Source organism: Gymnoscopelus braueri (assembly GCF_963280865.1).
Source record: "Gymnoscopelus braueri genome assembly, chromosome: 13".
Lineage (NCBI taxonomy): Eukaryota > Metazoa > Chordata > Actinopteri > Myctophiformes > Myctophidae > Gymnoscopelus > Gymnoscopelus braueri.
In genome coordinates, this window is record NC_137615.1 from 25,269,502 (window position 1) to 25,284,221 (window position 14,720).

The following is a 14,720-nucleotide window of genomic DNA, read 5'->3' on the forward strand; positions in this document are numbered from 1 at the left end:
GAGAATTACCGTACATTTACAGATTTACAGGAAGCACCATACATCATAATTTCACACTGTATGGATGCACAGTTAGTGTTCCATATCGGTTCCTGTCAATTCCTGGCAGTTGTGACACTGATTAGGCCCTTATGACACCACAGGATTCTGGAGTTCCTGTAATTAACCACATTAACCCTTGGTTGTTACGACCTGGCCTTGGGGTCGAATAGAATAGTCCCCACTCCTTTGGGGTGTTATTTTGTTACTGTATATGTGTGTGTGTATATATGTATATATGTATATATATATATATTATGTGTGTGTGTGTGTGTGTGTGTGTGTGTGTGTGTGTGTGTGTGTGTGAGAAATTCGTCTTCTGCTTCCTAGGCTGTGTGTTTTCCACTTCCTGTCGATTTCATTGGCTATCATTGGTCATCTGACCAGTTTCATTGGATTTCATTGGATCAAATCGACAGGAAGTGGAAAACACACAGCCTAGGAAACAGGTGAATAACAACTACTGTAGGAGCAGTGAGCAGCCATTTGCTCAGAGAGCCGGCGCCCGGGGAGCAATTAGGTGTTAAGAGTCTTGCTCAGGGACACACATTGACACATTGCTGGCATCGTACCAGGGACAACCAGGGGCTCTGGCTCCCCAGGTGGGCTCACTCGGCTGTGGCCGCCCGTGTAACAAAATATGGACTCCCTCCTTTCCAGTCCCCAAACACAGCCAGTCAACACCAGTTTAAAGTCTAGCATCTAGCAAGTAGCAACATTAGCAACTGCAAGCAAACAAGCAAAGTACCGTATCCATGATTCGTTATGGCTGAATCCGCTGTAAACGATTCTTGCTGTTGTTGAGTTGTTGAGTCTTTTTCTGCAATAACTTAATTTAAGGCTGTTTTTATACTAACGTTAATATTACCGTGAGTTAGCTCCGTTTGTTATGGTAAAGGGTTGCCCAGTAAAGGGTAAAGGGTTGCCCAGTAGTCACGTCATCAACTACACCAGTCGGTCCGTGATTGGCCAACGTGCGCTGTCAATCACAGAGCCCTGAGCGCGGACGCTGATAGGCTCTGCAAATTTTTTTAGACGGCAGAACGCCCACACAGGGCTTGAGAGGAGGCGGGGGGTTCACAAAGCTAGATATTACCTACTCTAAGGCCACCCACCTCTACTGTGCTAAGGCTGTACACTGCTAACAACTCTAAAACACAGAGCACAGGTCAGGTGTAGTTGGAGGAAGACAATTATTAGTGTGGTTGCCCGAATAGGGCAACCACTATGACTACAGTAATAGATGAACTTTATTCTTTCTAGATAAATTTTATTTCGGACCGCTACTTCTCCCAGTTTATTTTTCCCACACTCGTGCCATTATGTCAAATTGACCGGCTTCATCGGGAATCACAGGCTTGTACTTTGCTAAGAGATATGTTGTATAGTTTAATTGATATTGATTTATTAGTGCATTACATTTCCCCATCCACTTTAATGGGCAAATGAAAAAACTCAAATTCAAGTATTTTTTTCTCAGAAACCGTAAGGGCTAGAGTTACAAGACTTGGAGGGGAGGTTCATAGTTTATTGCCAAATTATAAAAAAAAATATTAAACCAGTCGGCCACACGGTGGCGCTATAACAGCCCACTTTACGTTTTGGCCTATAACTCTTGAATCGTTGGTCGTAGATCCTTGGGTCATGACGCAACTCCCCATATAGGCCACGCCCATTTGTGTCAGGATAGATTTTCTGCCATTTTGAATTTTCTTCAAAACACACTTTTTGCACCTTTTCCTACAGATTTTGTCCAAATCTCACAAAAATGCACGGTGCACATGATCTCTGGACCCATGAGATGAACCTATCCAAACGGCATTTTGATAGTCCTTACCGTTCGTCCATAATTGCCTTCAAAAGATAGCGGGAGGGGTTGTACAAAAAATGCCACAAACGAAACGTCCGGTCAATCACAAATTTGAATCACATGTCAAGGGTGGTGATCCATAGGGGGCGCCACAAATGCATAAAATGTAATTGTTTGATGCAAAAAGTTGATTTTTAGAGGGATCAATCCTCTAAAAATGAAACGCAAATGATCTCAGGAGTGACGTGACAATATAATTGGCTTGTTACATCTATGGGAGGGGCGTAAATGATTTGCATTTCATAATTCAATACGTTTAATTATTTAATTGATATTTATTGTTAATTAAATGTAAATTTTTGTTTAGGAAACATTTCCTGTGAGGAATCTAGGAATTTGTGGTTTATTAAATATTTTTTAATTTTTATTATTATTACGGGGCCAGAGCTCAGCTCTGGACCTGTCTTAATGTTCCCCTCTTTTTTCTTCTGCCACTTTTCGCAGTTCTGGCTGAACCGTGCATACGCTTTTTACGAAACTTGGCCATATGGTAGATGGTCATGAAAAACTATCAAGAAATAATTCTCACAATCTTTCGTCAAAAGGTGGCGCTATTGTAAAATGCCAACTTTGAACAGGTACAACTCATGCCCTGTTTGACCTAAAGCCATGAAACTTGTATACACATATGCGTCTCTTCATGCTGAACAACTTTCACCCTCTGACTTTTGACCTCTGACCTTTAGATCTCCCACCATTTTGAATTATATGAAAAACAGTTAAAACCTATCTCCTCCTGGGATTTTTGAGTAATCTGCACGAAACGTTTTACACATGAACTTTGGACCTATGCCGACAAACACGTGCAAAAGATTTTCCATAAGTGAAAAAATGAAGCTTTAATGAATATTGCAGTTTTATGACAATTATTCATCTGCCCCTAACAAATACATGCAGACTCACATTTCTTTGAAACTTTGCGGTAATGTTGAGGGTCATTCCAAATATCACTGAAACCAATCTTACTCCAATTGGTCAAAGGGGGGCGCTATAGCGATTTTTTGAAAATGCAAACTTTAAACAGGCAAAAGTCATGCCTCGTTTGGCCGACAGCCATTAAACCTGCTTACACATGTGCCTTGACTCATGAGGAACACATGTATCACGTTGACCAGTAAGCTCCGCCCTTAGATTGTCCGCAATTTTGAGCAGTTTGAAAAACACTTAAACCCAGGATTTTTCAGCTATTTGCTTGAAACTGTATCATCTGAGTGATCTCCTTTTTCACAGGTTCTTGTCTGTTGGTCCAATGGCTTCTCCCTTAAACGTGTGCCTCTCAACCTGAAGGTTGCCAGTTCAAGCCTACCTTGATGCACTCATTTAAAGGGGAAATCCACCCATTTTCAATATTTAACTATGTCATTAATATAGCATAAAGGAGTTGTGTGGAAATAAGAAAAAATTAAAAAAAAAATTAACATTGCAAAAAAATGTAACCTTGCAAAAAAATTAACATTGCAAATTACACCATGATGAGTCATCACAGTGTAATTTGCAATGTTAATTTTTTTGCAATGTTACATTTTTTTGCAATGTTAATTTTTTTTTTAATTTTTTCTTATTTCCACACAACTCCTTTATGCTATATTAATGACATAGTTAAATATTGAAAATGGGTGGATTTCCCCTTTAAGTTGAATTGCAAAAAACATGACTGTATCAATGAATACATGTGCAATCGGTAAAGATAACATGAAATGCTTATTTGAGAGTATGTTTTTTCAATGTATGACGTACTTCATTGTGAAAATAGCCGATCTACAATCTCACAACTTTTCACATAGCAACGTTTTGTGAGCTTGTAGATCGGCTGCTTTCACTGGTTTCGGTTTCGAGGAGACATACAATATCTCTATTGGTAAATGGTTTGTGAACGAGTGATCTTAGTGTTAGTGTTAGTGTGAATTCTTTTTTCACTGGTTCTGGTCTGTTGGTCCAATGGCGTCTCGCTTCAGCATCAGCCTCTGGATCCAAGGTCGCCAGTTCAAGCCTCAACTCTTGCTTGCTACTTTTCAATTGTATCGCACAAAACATGACTGTATCAATTAATGCATGCGCAACTGTTAAAGGTAACATGAAATGCTTCTTGGAGAGAGTATTTTTTTGCAATATATGACAAAATTGTGAAAATAGACGATCTACAATCTCACAACTTTTCAGATAGCAACGTGTTTCTGAGCTTGTAGATCGGCTGCTGTGTTATCTCTTTTTTCACAGGACTTGTCTGTTGGTCCAATGGCTTCTCCCTTAAGTGAGTGCCTCATGACTGCAAGGTTACCGGTTCAAGCCTCACTTGATGCAGACTCATTTAAGTTGAATTGCAAAAAACATGAATGTATCAATGAATACATGTGCACAGGGTTAAGATAACATGAAATGCTTATTTGAGAGTGTATGTTTTTGCAATGTATGACATACTTCATTCTGAAAATAGCCGATCTACAATCTCAAAACCTTTCAGATAGCAACGTGTTTCTGAGCTTGTAGATCGGCTGCTTTCACTGGTTCACTTTTATCTTCAACAGACAACCTCAGCCTGGACAAAGCTATAGCACTATAGGTAGTGTTGCAGCCTGTCAATCCGAAGTTTCAGGGTTTGATTCCTGTTAATGGCAATAGGTTGAGACGTCCAATCAATCCATTCTGCTTCCATCTCTCTCTCTCTTCAATCTATTCACTTCACTTCACTTTGCAAGTTTTTATTTTTGGTCATTTGTACACTATGCAAACAGTATGCTCTATTTTCTTAAAACAACAGCAGCAATAATACATGACATAGTTGTGACCAAAAAAAGGTATAGGCTGAAGCTACATAGCTTATATTGCCTACCCTTTCAACATAAAATACATCCATGACAATCAAAGAAAAACAATGTAATTCTCACAAAAGTTAAATTAGAAGGAGAAGAAAAAAAGAATACCGAGAAAAACAGGACAAAGATTTTGGCTTCATAATACAATGCATGTTCACACATATGGTTATACATGTGAATACATGATTTGTTATTTTTACTTTCTTTTTTGTATTTATTTTTGTATCTTTTTTTGTTTTATTCTCTGTTTTATTTCTATTATTATACAGTATCATTATATAACAATCAAAATAATACATGATCACAATAGCTCTTTATACTTATTTATAATATTTGTTTTAAACATTTTTTTAAAGACAAAGATCGATCTACACCTCCTCAATTCATTATCGCAACAGCTCCACAAACTTACTCCTTTTACTGATACACAGTGTTGTTTAGTATTGGTTCTTGCCCATGTTGTTTCAAACATACCAGTGTTTCTGAGTTCATAATGGGTGTTTTTGGTCTCGAACAGCCTCTGAAGACAGTCTGGAAGTAAGTTATTGTAAGCTTTGAACATAATTAACAGGGTTTGGAGAACAACCATATCCCAAAATTTTAACGTGTGTAGATTTATGAATAAGGCGTTGGTAGGCTCACGGTACTCTGTCCTCTTAATTATTCGTATAACTCTTTTCTGTAGGATAAAAATTGGTTTAACGTTGGTTTTGTAAGTATTTCCCCATACCTCCACACAGTATGTCATGTAAGGAACTATAAGGGAACAATACAGTAAGTATAATGAGTTTTGGTTTAACATTTCTTTTGATCTATATAATATAGCAATGGTTTTTGACATTTTCCTTTTGACATGATTTATATGAGATTTCCAACTTAGTTTATGATCAATTAACACACCAAGAAATTTATATTCATAAACTCTTTCTATAGTAATATCATTAATCCTCAATGTGACTTCATTTTCGATTTTTTTTTTCCCAAATATCATAAGTTTTGTTTTACTTACATTCAAGGATAACTTGTTTATATCAAACCAGGTTTTTAGTATGTTTAGTTCCCTTTCCATCGTCTTCAGAAGCTCTTCCAGATTTTTCCCCTGGCAGAATAAATTTGTGTCATCCGCGAACAGAACATAATTCAGAAGGTTAGACACATTACAAATATCATTAATAAATAAAATGAAGAGTTTGGGACCCAAAACGGATCCTTGTGGAACTCCGCATTTTACTTTCTGCATATTAGATTTATCATTATTGATTTGTACATATTGGTGTCTATCTACAAGGTAGCTTTTTAACCATGAATGTGCAACCCCTCTAATACCATAATGTTCTAATTTCATAAGTAATAGTTCATTCTGTTTCCATGTCTCTCTCTCCGCCCTTAGATTGTCCGCAATTTTAAGCAGTTTGAAAAACACTTAAACCCAGGATTTTTCAGCTATTTGCGTGAAACTGTATGATCTGTCTGATCTCTTTTTTCACAGATTTTATCTGTTGGTCCAATGGCTTCTCCCTTAACTGAGTGCCACACGACCGCAAGGTTACCGGTTCAAGCCTCACTTGATGCAGACTCATTTAAGTTGAATTGCAAAAAACATGACTGTATCAATGAATACATGTGCTAAAGATTAGTTTGAATTCTTTTTTCACTGGTTCTGGACTGTTGGTCCAATGGCGTTTCGCTTCAGCATCAGCCTCTGGATCGCGGGGTCGCCGGTTCAAGCATCACCTCTTGCTGGCTACTTTTCATGACTGTATCAATTAATGCATGTACAACTGTTAAAGGTAACATGAAATGCTTCTTGGAGAGAGTATGTTTTTACAATGTATGACAAACTTCATTGTGAAAATAGCCGATCTACAATCTCACAACTTTTCAGATAGCAACGTGTTTCTGAGCTTGGCTGCTTTCACTGGTTCACTTTTATCTTCAACAGACAACCTCAGCCTGGACAAAGCTATAGCACTATAGGTAGTGTTGCAGCCTGTCAATCCAAAGGTTGAGTGTTCGATTCCTGTTAATTGCAATAGGTTGAGATGTCCAATTCTCTCTCTCTCTCTCTCTCTCTCTCTCTCTCTCTCTCTCTCTCTCTCTCTCTCTCTCTCTCTCTCTCTCTCTCTCTCTCTCTCTCTCTCTCTCTCTCTCTCTCTCTCTCTCAACTTAAATGAGTCTGCATCAAGTGAGGCTTGAACCGGCAACCTTGTGGTCGTGTGGCACTCACTTAAGGGAGAAGCCATTGGACCAACAGATAAAATCTGTGAAAAAAGAGATCAGACAGATGATACAGTTTCACGCAAATAGCTGAAAAATCCTGGGTTTAAGTGTTTTTCAAACTGCTTAAATTTGATACAGTCATGTTTTGTGCGATACAATTGAGAAGTAGCCAGCAAGAGTTGAGGCTTGAACTGGCGACCTTGGATCCAGAGGCTGATGCTGAAGCGAGACACCATTGGACCAACAGACCAGAACCAGTGAAAAAAGAATTCACACTAACACTAACACTAAGATCACTCGTTCACAAACCATTTACCAATAGAGAAATTGTATGTCTCCTCGAAACCGAAACCAGTGAAAGCAGCCGATCTACAAGCTCACAAAACGTTGCTATCTGAAAAGTTGTGAGATTGTAGATCGGCTATTTTCACAATGAAGTACGTCATACATTGAAAAAACATACTCTCAAATAAGCATTTCATGTTATCTTTACCGTTTGCACATGTATTCATTGATACAGTCATGTTTTTTGCAATTCAACTTAAATGAGTCTGCATCAAGTGAGGCTTGAACTGGCAACCTTGCGGTCGTGAGGCACACGTTTAAGGGAGAAGCCGTTGGAGCAACAGACTAGAACCTGTGAAAAAGGAGATCACACAGATGATACAGTTTCACGCAAATAGCTGGAAAATCCTGGGTTTAAGTGTTTTTCAAACTGCTCAAAATTGCGGACAATCTAAGGGCGGAGCTTACTGGTCAACGTGATACATGTGTTCCTCATGAGTCAAGGCACATGTGTAAGCAGGTTTAATGGCTGTCGGCCAAACGAGGCATGACTTTTGCCTGTTTAAAGTTTGCACTTTCAAAAAATCGCTATAGCGCCCCCCTTTGACCAATTGGAGTAAGATTGGTTTCAGTAATATTTGGAATGACCCTCAACATTAACGCAAAGTTTCAAAGAAATGTGAGTCTGCATGTATGTGTTAGGGGCAGATGAATAATTGTCATAAAACTGCAATATTCATTGGCTCATTAAAGCTTCATTTTTTCACTTATGGAAAATCTTTTGCACAGGTTTGTCGGCATAGGTCCAAAGTTCATGTGTAAAACGTTTCGTGCAGATTGCTCAAAAATCCCAGGAGGAGATAGATTTTAGCTGCTTTTCATATAATTCAAAATGGTGGGAGATCTAAAGGTCAGAGGTCAAAAGTCAGAGGGTACTAAACACTCATTTGTATTAAACATGCCTTCATGCAGACATTAATTAAGATCTCTCTCTCTCTCTCTCTCTCTCTCTCTCTCTCTCTCTCTCTCTCTCTCTCTCTCTCTCTCTCTCTCTCTCTCTCTCTCTCTCTCTCTCTCTCTCTCTCTCTCTCTCTCTCTCTCTCTCTCTCTCTCTGCAACATCCTCAAGACACAACTAGTGACGACAGACATGTCAGGTCTAATTCTATTGATTAGTCATCCCATGGAGACTTGAATTCATGGATATTTTTGACTATTAATAACTATCCCTTTAAGTAAAAGTAGCAATACCACAATATAAAAATGCTCTGTTATAAGTAAAAGGCCTGTGTTCAAAATGTTACTTGAGTAAAAGTACAAAAGTATTGGCATCAAAATATATTTAAAGTACCAAAAGTTAAAGTACTAAAATGTTTGAAAATAGCAGATCTACAAGCAAGGTTAATGTATGTTTTATAATATAATAATTTATATCCGCAAAGTAACTAGTAACTAAAGTTGTTCTTTTCATTTCTCCATAAGAAACTTGCTTATGGGATATCATCGCCCTCTGGCGATGGCACAGAGCACACAACACATGAGCTCCCGGAAACAATCTTCGATTGGACAGGGTTCTGTGACGCAAACCGGAAACCGGCCCCCAGCGTCACTAGGTTCGTCCTCTTCCTTCACTCTGCTAGCAGCAAATAAGCACGAGTCCTGAAGACAACACGACTAGCAACCGCGATAAACTTCAACGAATCCCAACAAAACCCATAGCGAGGGCACCCAGTGTCGCTCTACGGGCGCTTTCGTTATCTACTCAGCTTATCGTTGTTAGATTAAAACGCTCCCGCGTTACTTTTCCTGTCCTCTCAGTCTTTCCACGGGCTAAGAAGTTAGCTAACGCTGTTAGCCAGACTACAGGCCGCGTTAAGCTAATAGGCGGAAGCTAGGCTGGGTTAGCCTAGCTGCGTTTACCTGCCTCGTGGTGACTGGAGGAAAAGAGTCTGCGGTCTGACGGGCTGCGGCCTACCAGTAGCAGCGGACGACCGCCATCGGCTGTGCATCCTGTGCCTGGGGCCCAACCATGCGTGGCTCGCCCTGCACCACGCAGGCAACGAAGACGCATGCAGACCTTGTGATGACTTCACGGCCCACCAGTTGGAGTGCCGCCTCAGGAGGGCCCAGGGCCTGGCGGCCTCCAGCGGTAGTGCTAACACCGACGCTGGCCTCGCCATGGACCACACGGCGTCGGTGGGAAGCACGGGCCTCGAGTCAGGCCTACTGCAGGATGCGCCACGATCCAGCGGAGCCAGGAGGAAAGTCCGGGGAGAGGCTTCTTCGTCGCCAGGGGGGTCCCCACATGATTATCTTAATGTACAACATTGTTTTCTCACTCAACAGTAAACAGACCAACATACAGTATAAGTGTATACAGGGTATCTGCACTTTTATAAAGAGACCATTTAAGGACTTTTAAGACCTTTTTAATACAGATAAAATAAAAATAAGACCATTACAGCGTCAAAAGTAATCAACAAACTATACTATAAAAAATGGTCAAACATTTGCCAAGTTGTCAAATGTGACCAAAGAAAGAGACAAACCTTAAATAACAGATACATGCACACAACGCATTTGTGATGGGTTGTAAGCTTGTAGATCTGCTATTTTCACAATATTTATCTGTGGAACCGAGTCAAACTAGATGTAATGCCTCAACTCCTACAATTTATTTTATTATTTTGGGGGGTCTCCAATTCAAACATGATTATTTTGGGGGGTCGTGGCCTGAACATTTTGAGAACCAAGTCTAAAAAATAACAAAAATATAATATTTCACCAGGAATATAAAATCCATAAAGTAATGATTACATCATAACAAGACAAATGGTACCAAGAAGGTATATGAATACAAGAGGAGAACAAAATATTAAAATAGATTATTAACCACTTTAAACCCCTATTATACTTCATCATACGACGCAAAGCAAAAATAGCTGATCTACAAGCTCACAAGGCAGGCTGAGAGAAAAACAATACAATAATGAAGAAAAACGATTCTGGACTGGTGACATGAGAGACAAAACAGAAGTGTGATCTACTTGAGGTCACACAACTCAGCAGAGACTCCAGATGATAGAGGCCAAAGTCCAACATGGAGGTTGTGTGTGAACGTGGTGTGGATTGTGTGGAGGAGAGTCATGGTGTCAGACACAAAGAAGGACAGAGTACCTAAACTGTGGTCCATGTACACTCCTACTCTGGAGGACACACAGCCTGGGATGCTAGTTCCAATGCCTCTGTGTCTCAAAAGATAACCTTGTTTCCTACACAGCAAAGACCATGATTTATCATTGAATCCAAATAAACATTCATTAACAGGCCCTGTTCTGCTGATATCTTTATATGAGACTGCTATAATAACATCGTCTCCACTCCACTCTACCTCCCAGTAGCAGCGTCCAGTCAGACCCTCTCTACTCAGAACCTGACACCCTGTAGTGAATCTCTCTGGGTGATCAGGATATGATTGTGGTTTGTTCATACATGTTACTTTTCTGTTCCCTTTAGACAGAGACAGGTATTCATATGCTGTGTTTGGATCCAGTGTGATTGGACGTGAATATTGTAAGAAGTCAGCTCTGGTCTTGGGTTCTGTTGGTGTTGACAGTGAAACATCCACTCTGTTCACTGTCTCTGAGACGTGTGTCCCTCCTTCTGTAAGAATGTCCTCTAGTCTGTCTCTCATCTTGGACACGGCCACAGTCACATCTTCAAAGTATCTCAGAGGACGGACATTGCTGCTGACTGGGTGTGTAGATTCACTGATCGTTGAGAGGGAGGAGGTGTAACGTTGTAGGAAATGGACGTCATCCTCTGTGAGCGAGAGCTGCACCAGCTCAGCATGTCTCCTCCTCAGTTCAGTGACCTCCTGCTCCACACGCCTCCTCAGTTCTTCAGCATGACTCACTTCACGTTCCTGCTGCTCTCTGATCAGCTCCCTCACCTCAGATCGTCTTCTCTCAGTGGAAGAGATGAACTCAGTAAAGATGGTGTCACTGTCCTCCACTGCTCTGTCAGCACAGTGGTTGATGGACTTCACCTCCTGGTGAAGCACCTTCACGTCTTTCTCTCTCTCCTGGATTCTCTGCTGGATGTTCCGCTGACTCGTATCGAGCTCCTTCTGTCTCTCAGTACGTTCTGCTGCAGCTGAGATCTTATCGTGACCTTTGTGTTCGTCCATGGAGCACAGAGAGCAGATTAACTGCCGATCGGTACGACAGAAAACCTTCTTCACCTCGTCGTGACGAGAGCAGATGTTCTCCTGAAGCTCGCTGGAGGCTTTGACCAGCTTGTGTTTCTTAAAGGCAGGAAACTGACGGTGAGGCTGGAGGTGAGTGTCACAGTAAGAGACCTGACACTTAAGACAAGTCTTCACAGCCTTCAGTCTCCTCCCAGTGCAGACATCACAGGCCACATCTCCAGGTCCAGCGTAGCAGTGATCAGGAGGAACAGCTTGGAGTCCTGTTGATAGATTGATACATATGTATTTATCAATCTGATAAAACTGTATTTCATTGGTATGTGCCTGTACCTTCATATTTGGTAGCCTATAGGAGCCAGCATGTCTCCGCAGCCTGATAACTATTGTTTTTGTTACTGTCTATCTACCTTAACACCACTCTGTGTCAGACTGTGTGTCTAACATATGTTTCCCCCTCAAGATAGCATGTCACACAGCCTTGTTCTTATAAATATTGTGCATACTGTAAGTGAGGTCGCAACGACTCTGGTTGCCTAGGAGTCACAAGGTAGGCCGACAGCTGGGATGGCAATGACGTCATTAGAAGGATAAACCACCGTTTATCACAAAATGTGTTTATATTTCTGTACTCTCCGTTTAAACTTCAGAAAAAATCTGGGAGCTATCATTAATCATTTCTGACGCTTGTAAGATATTTTCTCAGGATAAACCTTTAACATTTTTGTTATAAGACGTTTCATCTCTTTATTAGTTTAGTAAACTTTTTTTTACTCTAGTCTGTTCATATAATCGTTTATATTTTTGATGATATGTATTTTGGTGTTATTTTTTTGCTATGTTGATGAATTGAATATATAGGACCTCAATGGATGTTTTGTTATCCTTTTAAACCAGGTGTATGACTGTACTTGTGCTGTTTGCATTTCTGTCTAATAAAATATTCAATCAATCAATTAAACAGACAGTGAGCTGTATTTAGAAGAGAATAAAAGTATCACCTGTCTTCTTCAGGCTCTCCACCACCTCAGCCAACATGGTGTTTTTCTTCAGAACAGGTCTTGTGAAGAAGGTGTGTCTGCACTGTGGACAGCTGAACCTCCCTCTCTGATCATCCTGGTTCCAGTAACCCTCGATACACCTGCTGCAGTAGTTGTGTCCACAGGGAACAGTCACTGGATCCTTCAGTAGATCCAGACAGATAGAACAACACAACTGTTCCTGATTCAGTTGAACTCCCTGCTGCGCCATTTTAGTACAACTGACTGACTGAGTGTCTGTCTGTCTGTCTGTCTGTCTGTCTGTCTGTCTGTCTGTCTGTCTGACTGACTGACTGACTGACTAACAGATTGAGTTTAGTTTGGTTTAATTTCCTCAGAGATCACATGAGAGCGAGAGCTCCTTTCTGGTTGGTTCCTCATAGGTCACATGAGACGAGAGATCCTTTCTGGTTGGTTCGTACAAACAAAGCCACACTGAACCTTGTCCCTTGTATCGGGCTGATAAGAAAAGGCTTGGCAGGAATCTGCTGACACTCAGGTGAGGTTCAAAGTTCAAGGTTATTCTATGATCTCGTGTACAGGTACATGAGATTAAAACACATTTGTTATGTCTTGGGTTCAGGTACATGAGATTAAAACATGTTCATTATGAGCTTGTGTACAGATAAATTAGATTAAAACTTGTTTCTGTTCAGTTGCTTCAGACATTGCTTCAGCCATGACTGGACGGCTACAGAACATATGACTTGGACTTTGTCGTCCAGACCTGTCTGGCCGTCCACAACCTGCACACTATACTCTACAGCCCCGCCCCCGGAAAAGCACGGACGCGTGCACGCACGCACGCACACACACACAGTATATAGTAACGGCCGTGCTGCCAGCCCATATACTGTAGGCTGTACTAGTAGTAGAGTAGGACACCACTTGGACTATGCTAAATGCTAAGCTAAGATGCTAATGCCATTGCTAATATGCTAATAGTGTTAGCATGACGTCACAAATCATGACGTCACAGGGCACTTGCCAGTACCAAACATACCACTAGGGGGAATGGTGGCGCTGTTGTGCACATTCCTGACATGTTTGACATTCCTGACATGTTTGACATTCTTGACATTCCATAATTCATAATCCATAATTAATATTTTCAGATTAATTATTTAATTAAGCCATTAATTAATTCATCCTTAATTCATTATAAATATTATGTCATTCTAATTCCATCTCTCTCTCTCTGTGTATTTCTCTGTCACTGTCATCTGTCATCTGTCATCTGTCACCTGTCACCTGTCACCTGTATGTTAATCAGCTTTAGCTCAACCAGGGGTCCAGGGACCACCGGTGGTCCTTGAGAGGGGTTCCAGGCGATCCCCAGTTAAATAATGAAGAGTTGGTAATCAAATGGACCCTTATAGATCTTTCTCTATAAATCTCTTTTTTACGGGGCCAGAGCTCAGCTCTGGACCTGTTTTATTATTGTACGTATTCTTCTGTTTCTGCCACTTTTCGCAGTTCTGGGTGAACCGTGCTGTCGCTTTTTACGAAACTCGGCCATATGGGTAGATGGTCATGAAAAACTATCAAGAAATAAATCTCACAATCTTTCGTCAAAAGGTGGCGCTATAGCACTCAATTGAAAATGCCAACTTTGAACAGGTACAACTCATGCCCTGTTTGACCTACAGCCATAAAACTTCAATACACACATGGGTCTACTCATGATGAACAACTTTCACCCTCTGACTTTTGACCTCTGACCTTTAGATCTCCCACCATTTTGAATTATATGAAAAACAGTTAAAACCTATCTCCTCCTGGGATTTTTGAGTAATCTGCACGAAACGTTTTACACATGAACTTTGGACCTATGCCGACAAACTGATGCAAAAGATTTTCCATAAGTGAAAAAATGAAGCTTTAATGAGCCAATGAATATTGCAGTTTTATGACAATTATTCATCTGCCCCTAACACATACATGCAGACTCACATTTCTTTGAAACTTTGCGTTAATGTTGAGGGTCATTCCAAATATTACTGAAACCAATCTTACTCCAATTGGTCAAAGGGGGGCGCTATAGCGATTTTTTGAAAGTGCAAACTTTAAACAGGCAAAAGTCATGCCTCGTTTGGCCGACAGCCATTAAACCTGCTTACACATGTGCCTTGACTCATGAGGAACACATGTATCACGTTGACCAGTAAGCTCCCCCCTTAGATTGTCCGCAATTTTGAGCAGTTTGAAAAACACTTAAACCCAGGATTTTTCAGCTATTTGCGTGAA

General features: G+C 40.6%; 1 protein-coding gene across 2 annotated transcripts in view; it reads right to left on the reverse strand.

Moving 5' to 3' along the window:
- LOC308099084 (E3 ubiquitin/ISG15 ligase TRIM25-like) overlaps window positions 1-12,697 on the reverse strand; it is a 228,588-nt gene extending 215,891 nt beyond the window's left edge. The window contains exons 1-2 of one of the 2 annotated variants that reach the window (XM_080447664.1): window positions 12,435-12,697; window positions 10,791-11,696 (exon numbers count right to left, since the gene is read on the reverse strand). In XM_080447664.1, coding sequence (XP_080303790.1) covers window positions 10,791-11,696; window positions 12,435-12,684 — 1,156 coding nt within the window. In that variant the 5' untranslated portion in view covers window positions 12,685-12,697. Of the gene's footprint in view, window positions 1-9,834; window positions 11,697-12,434 lie in introns of those variants that run through there. The other variant, XM_080447665.1, reaches the window with a different exon arrangement.
- Between the last annotated feature and the right edge of the window lie 2,023 nt (window positions 12,698-14,720).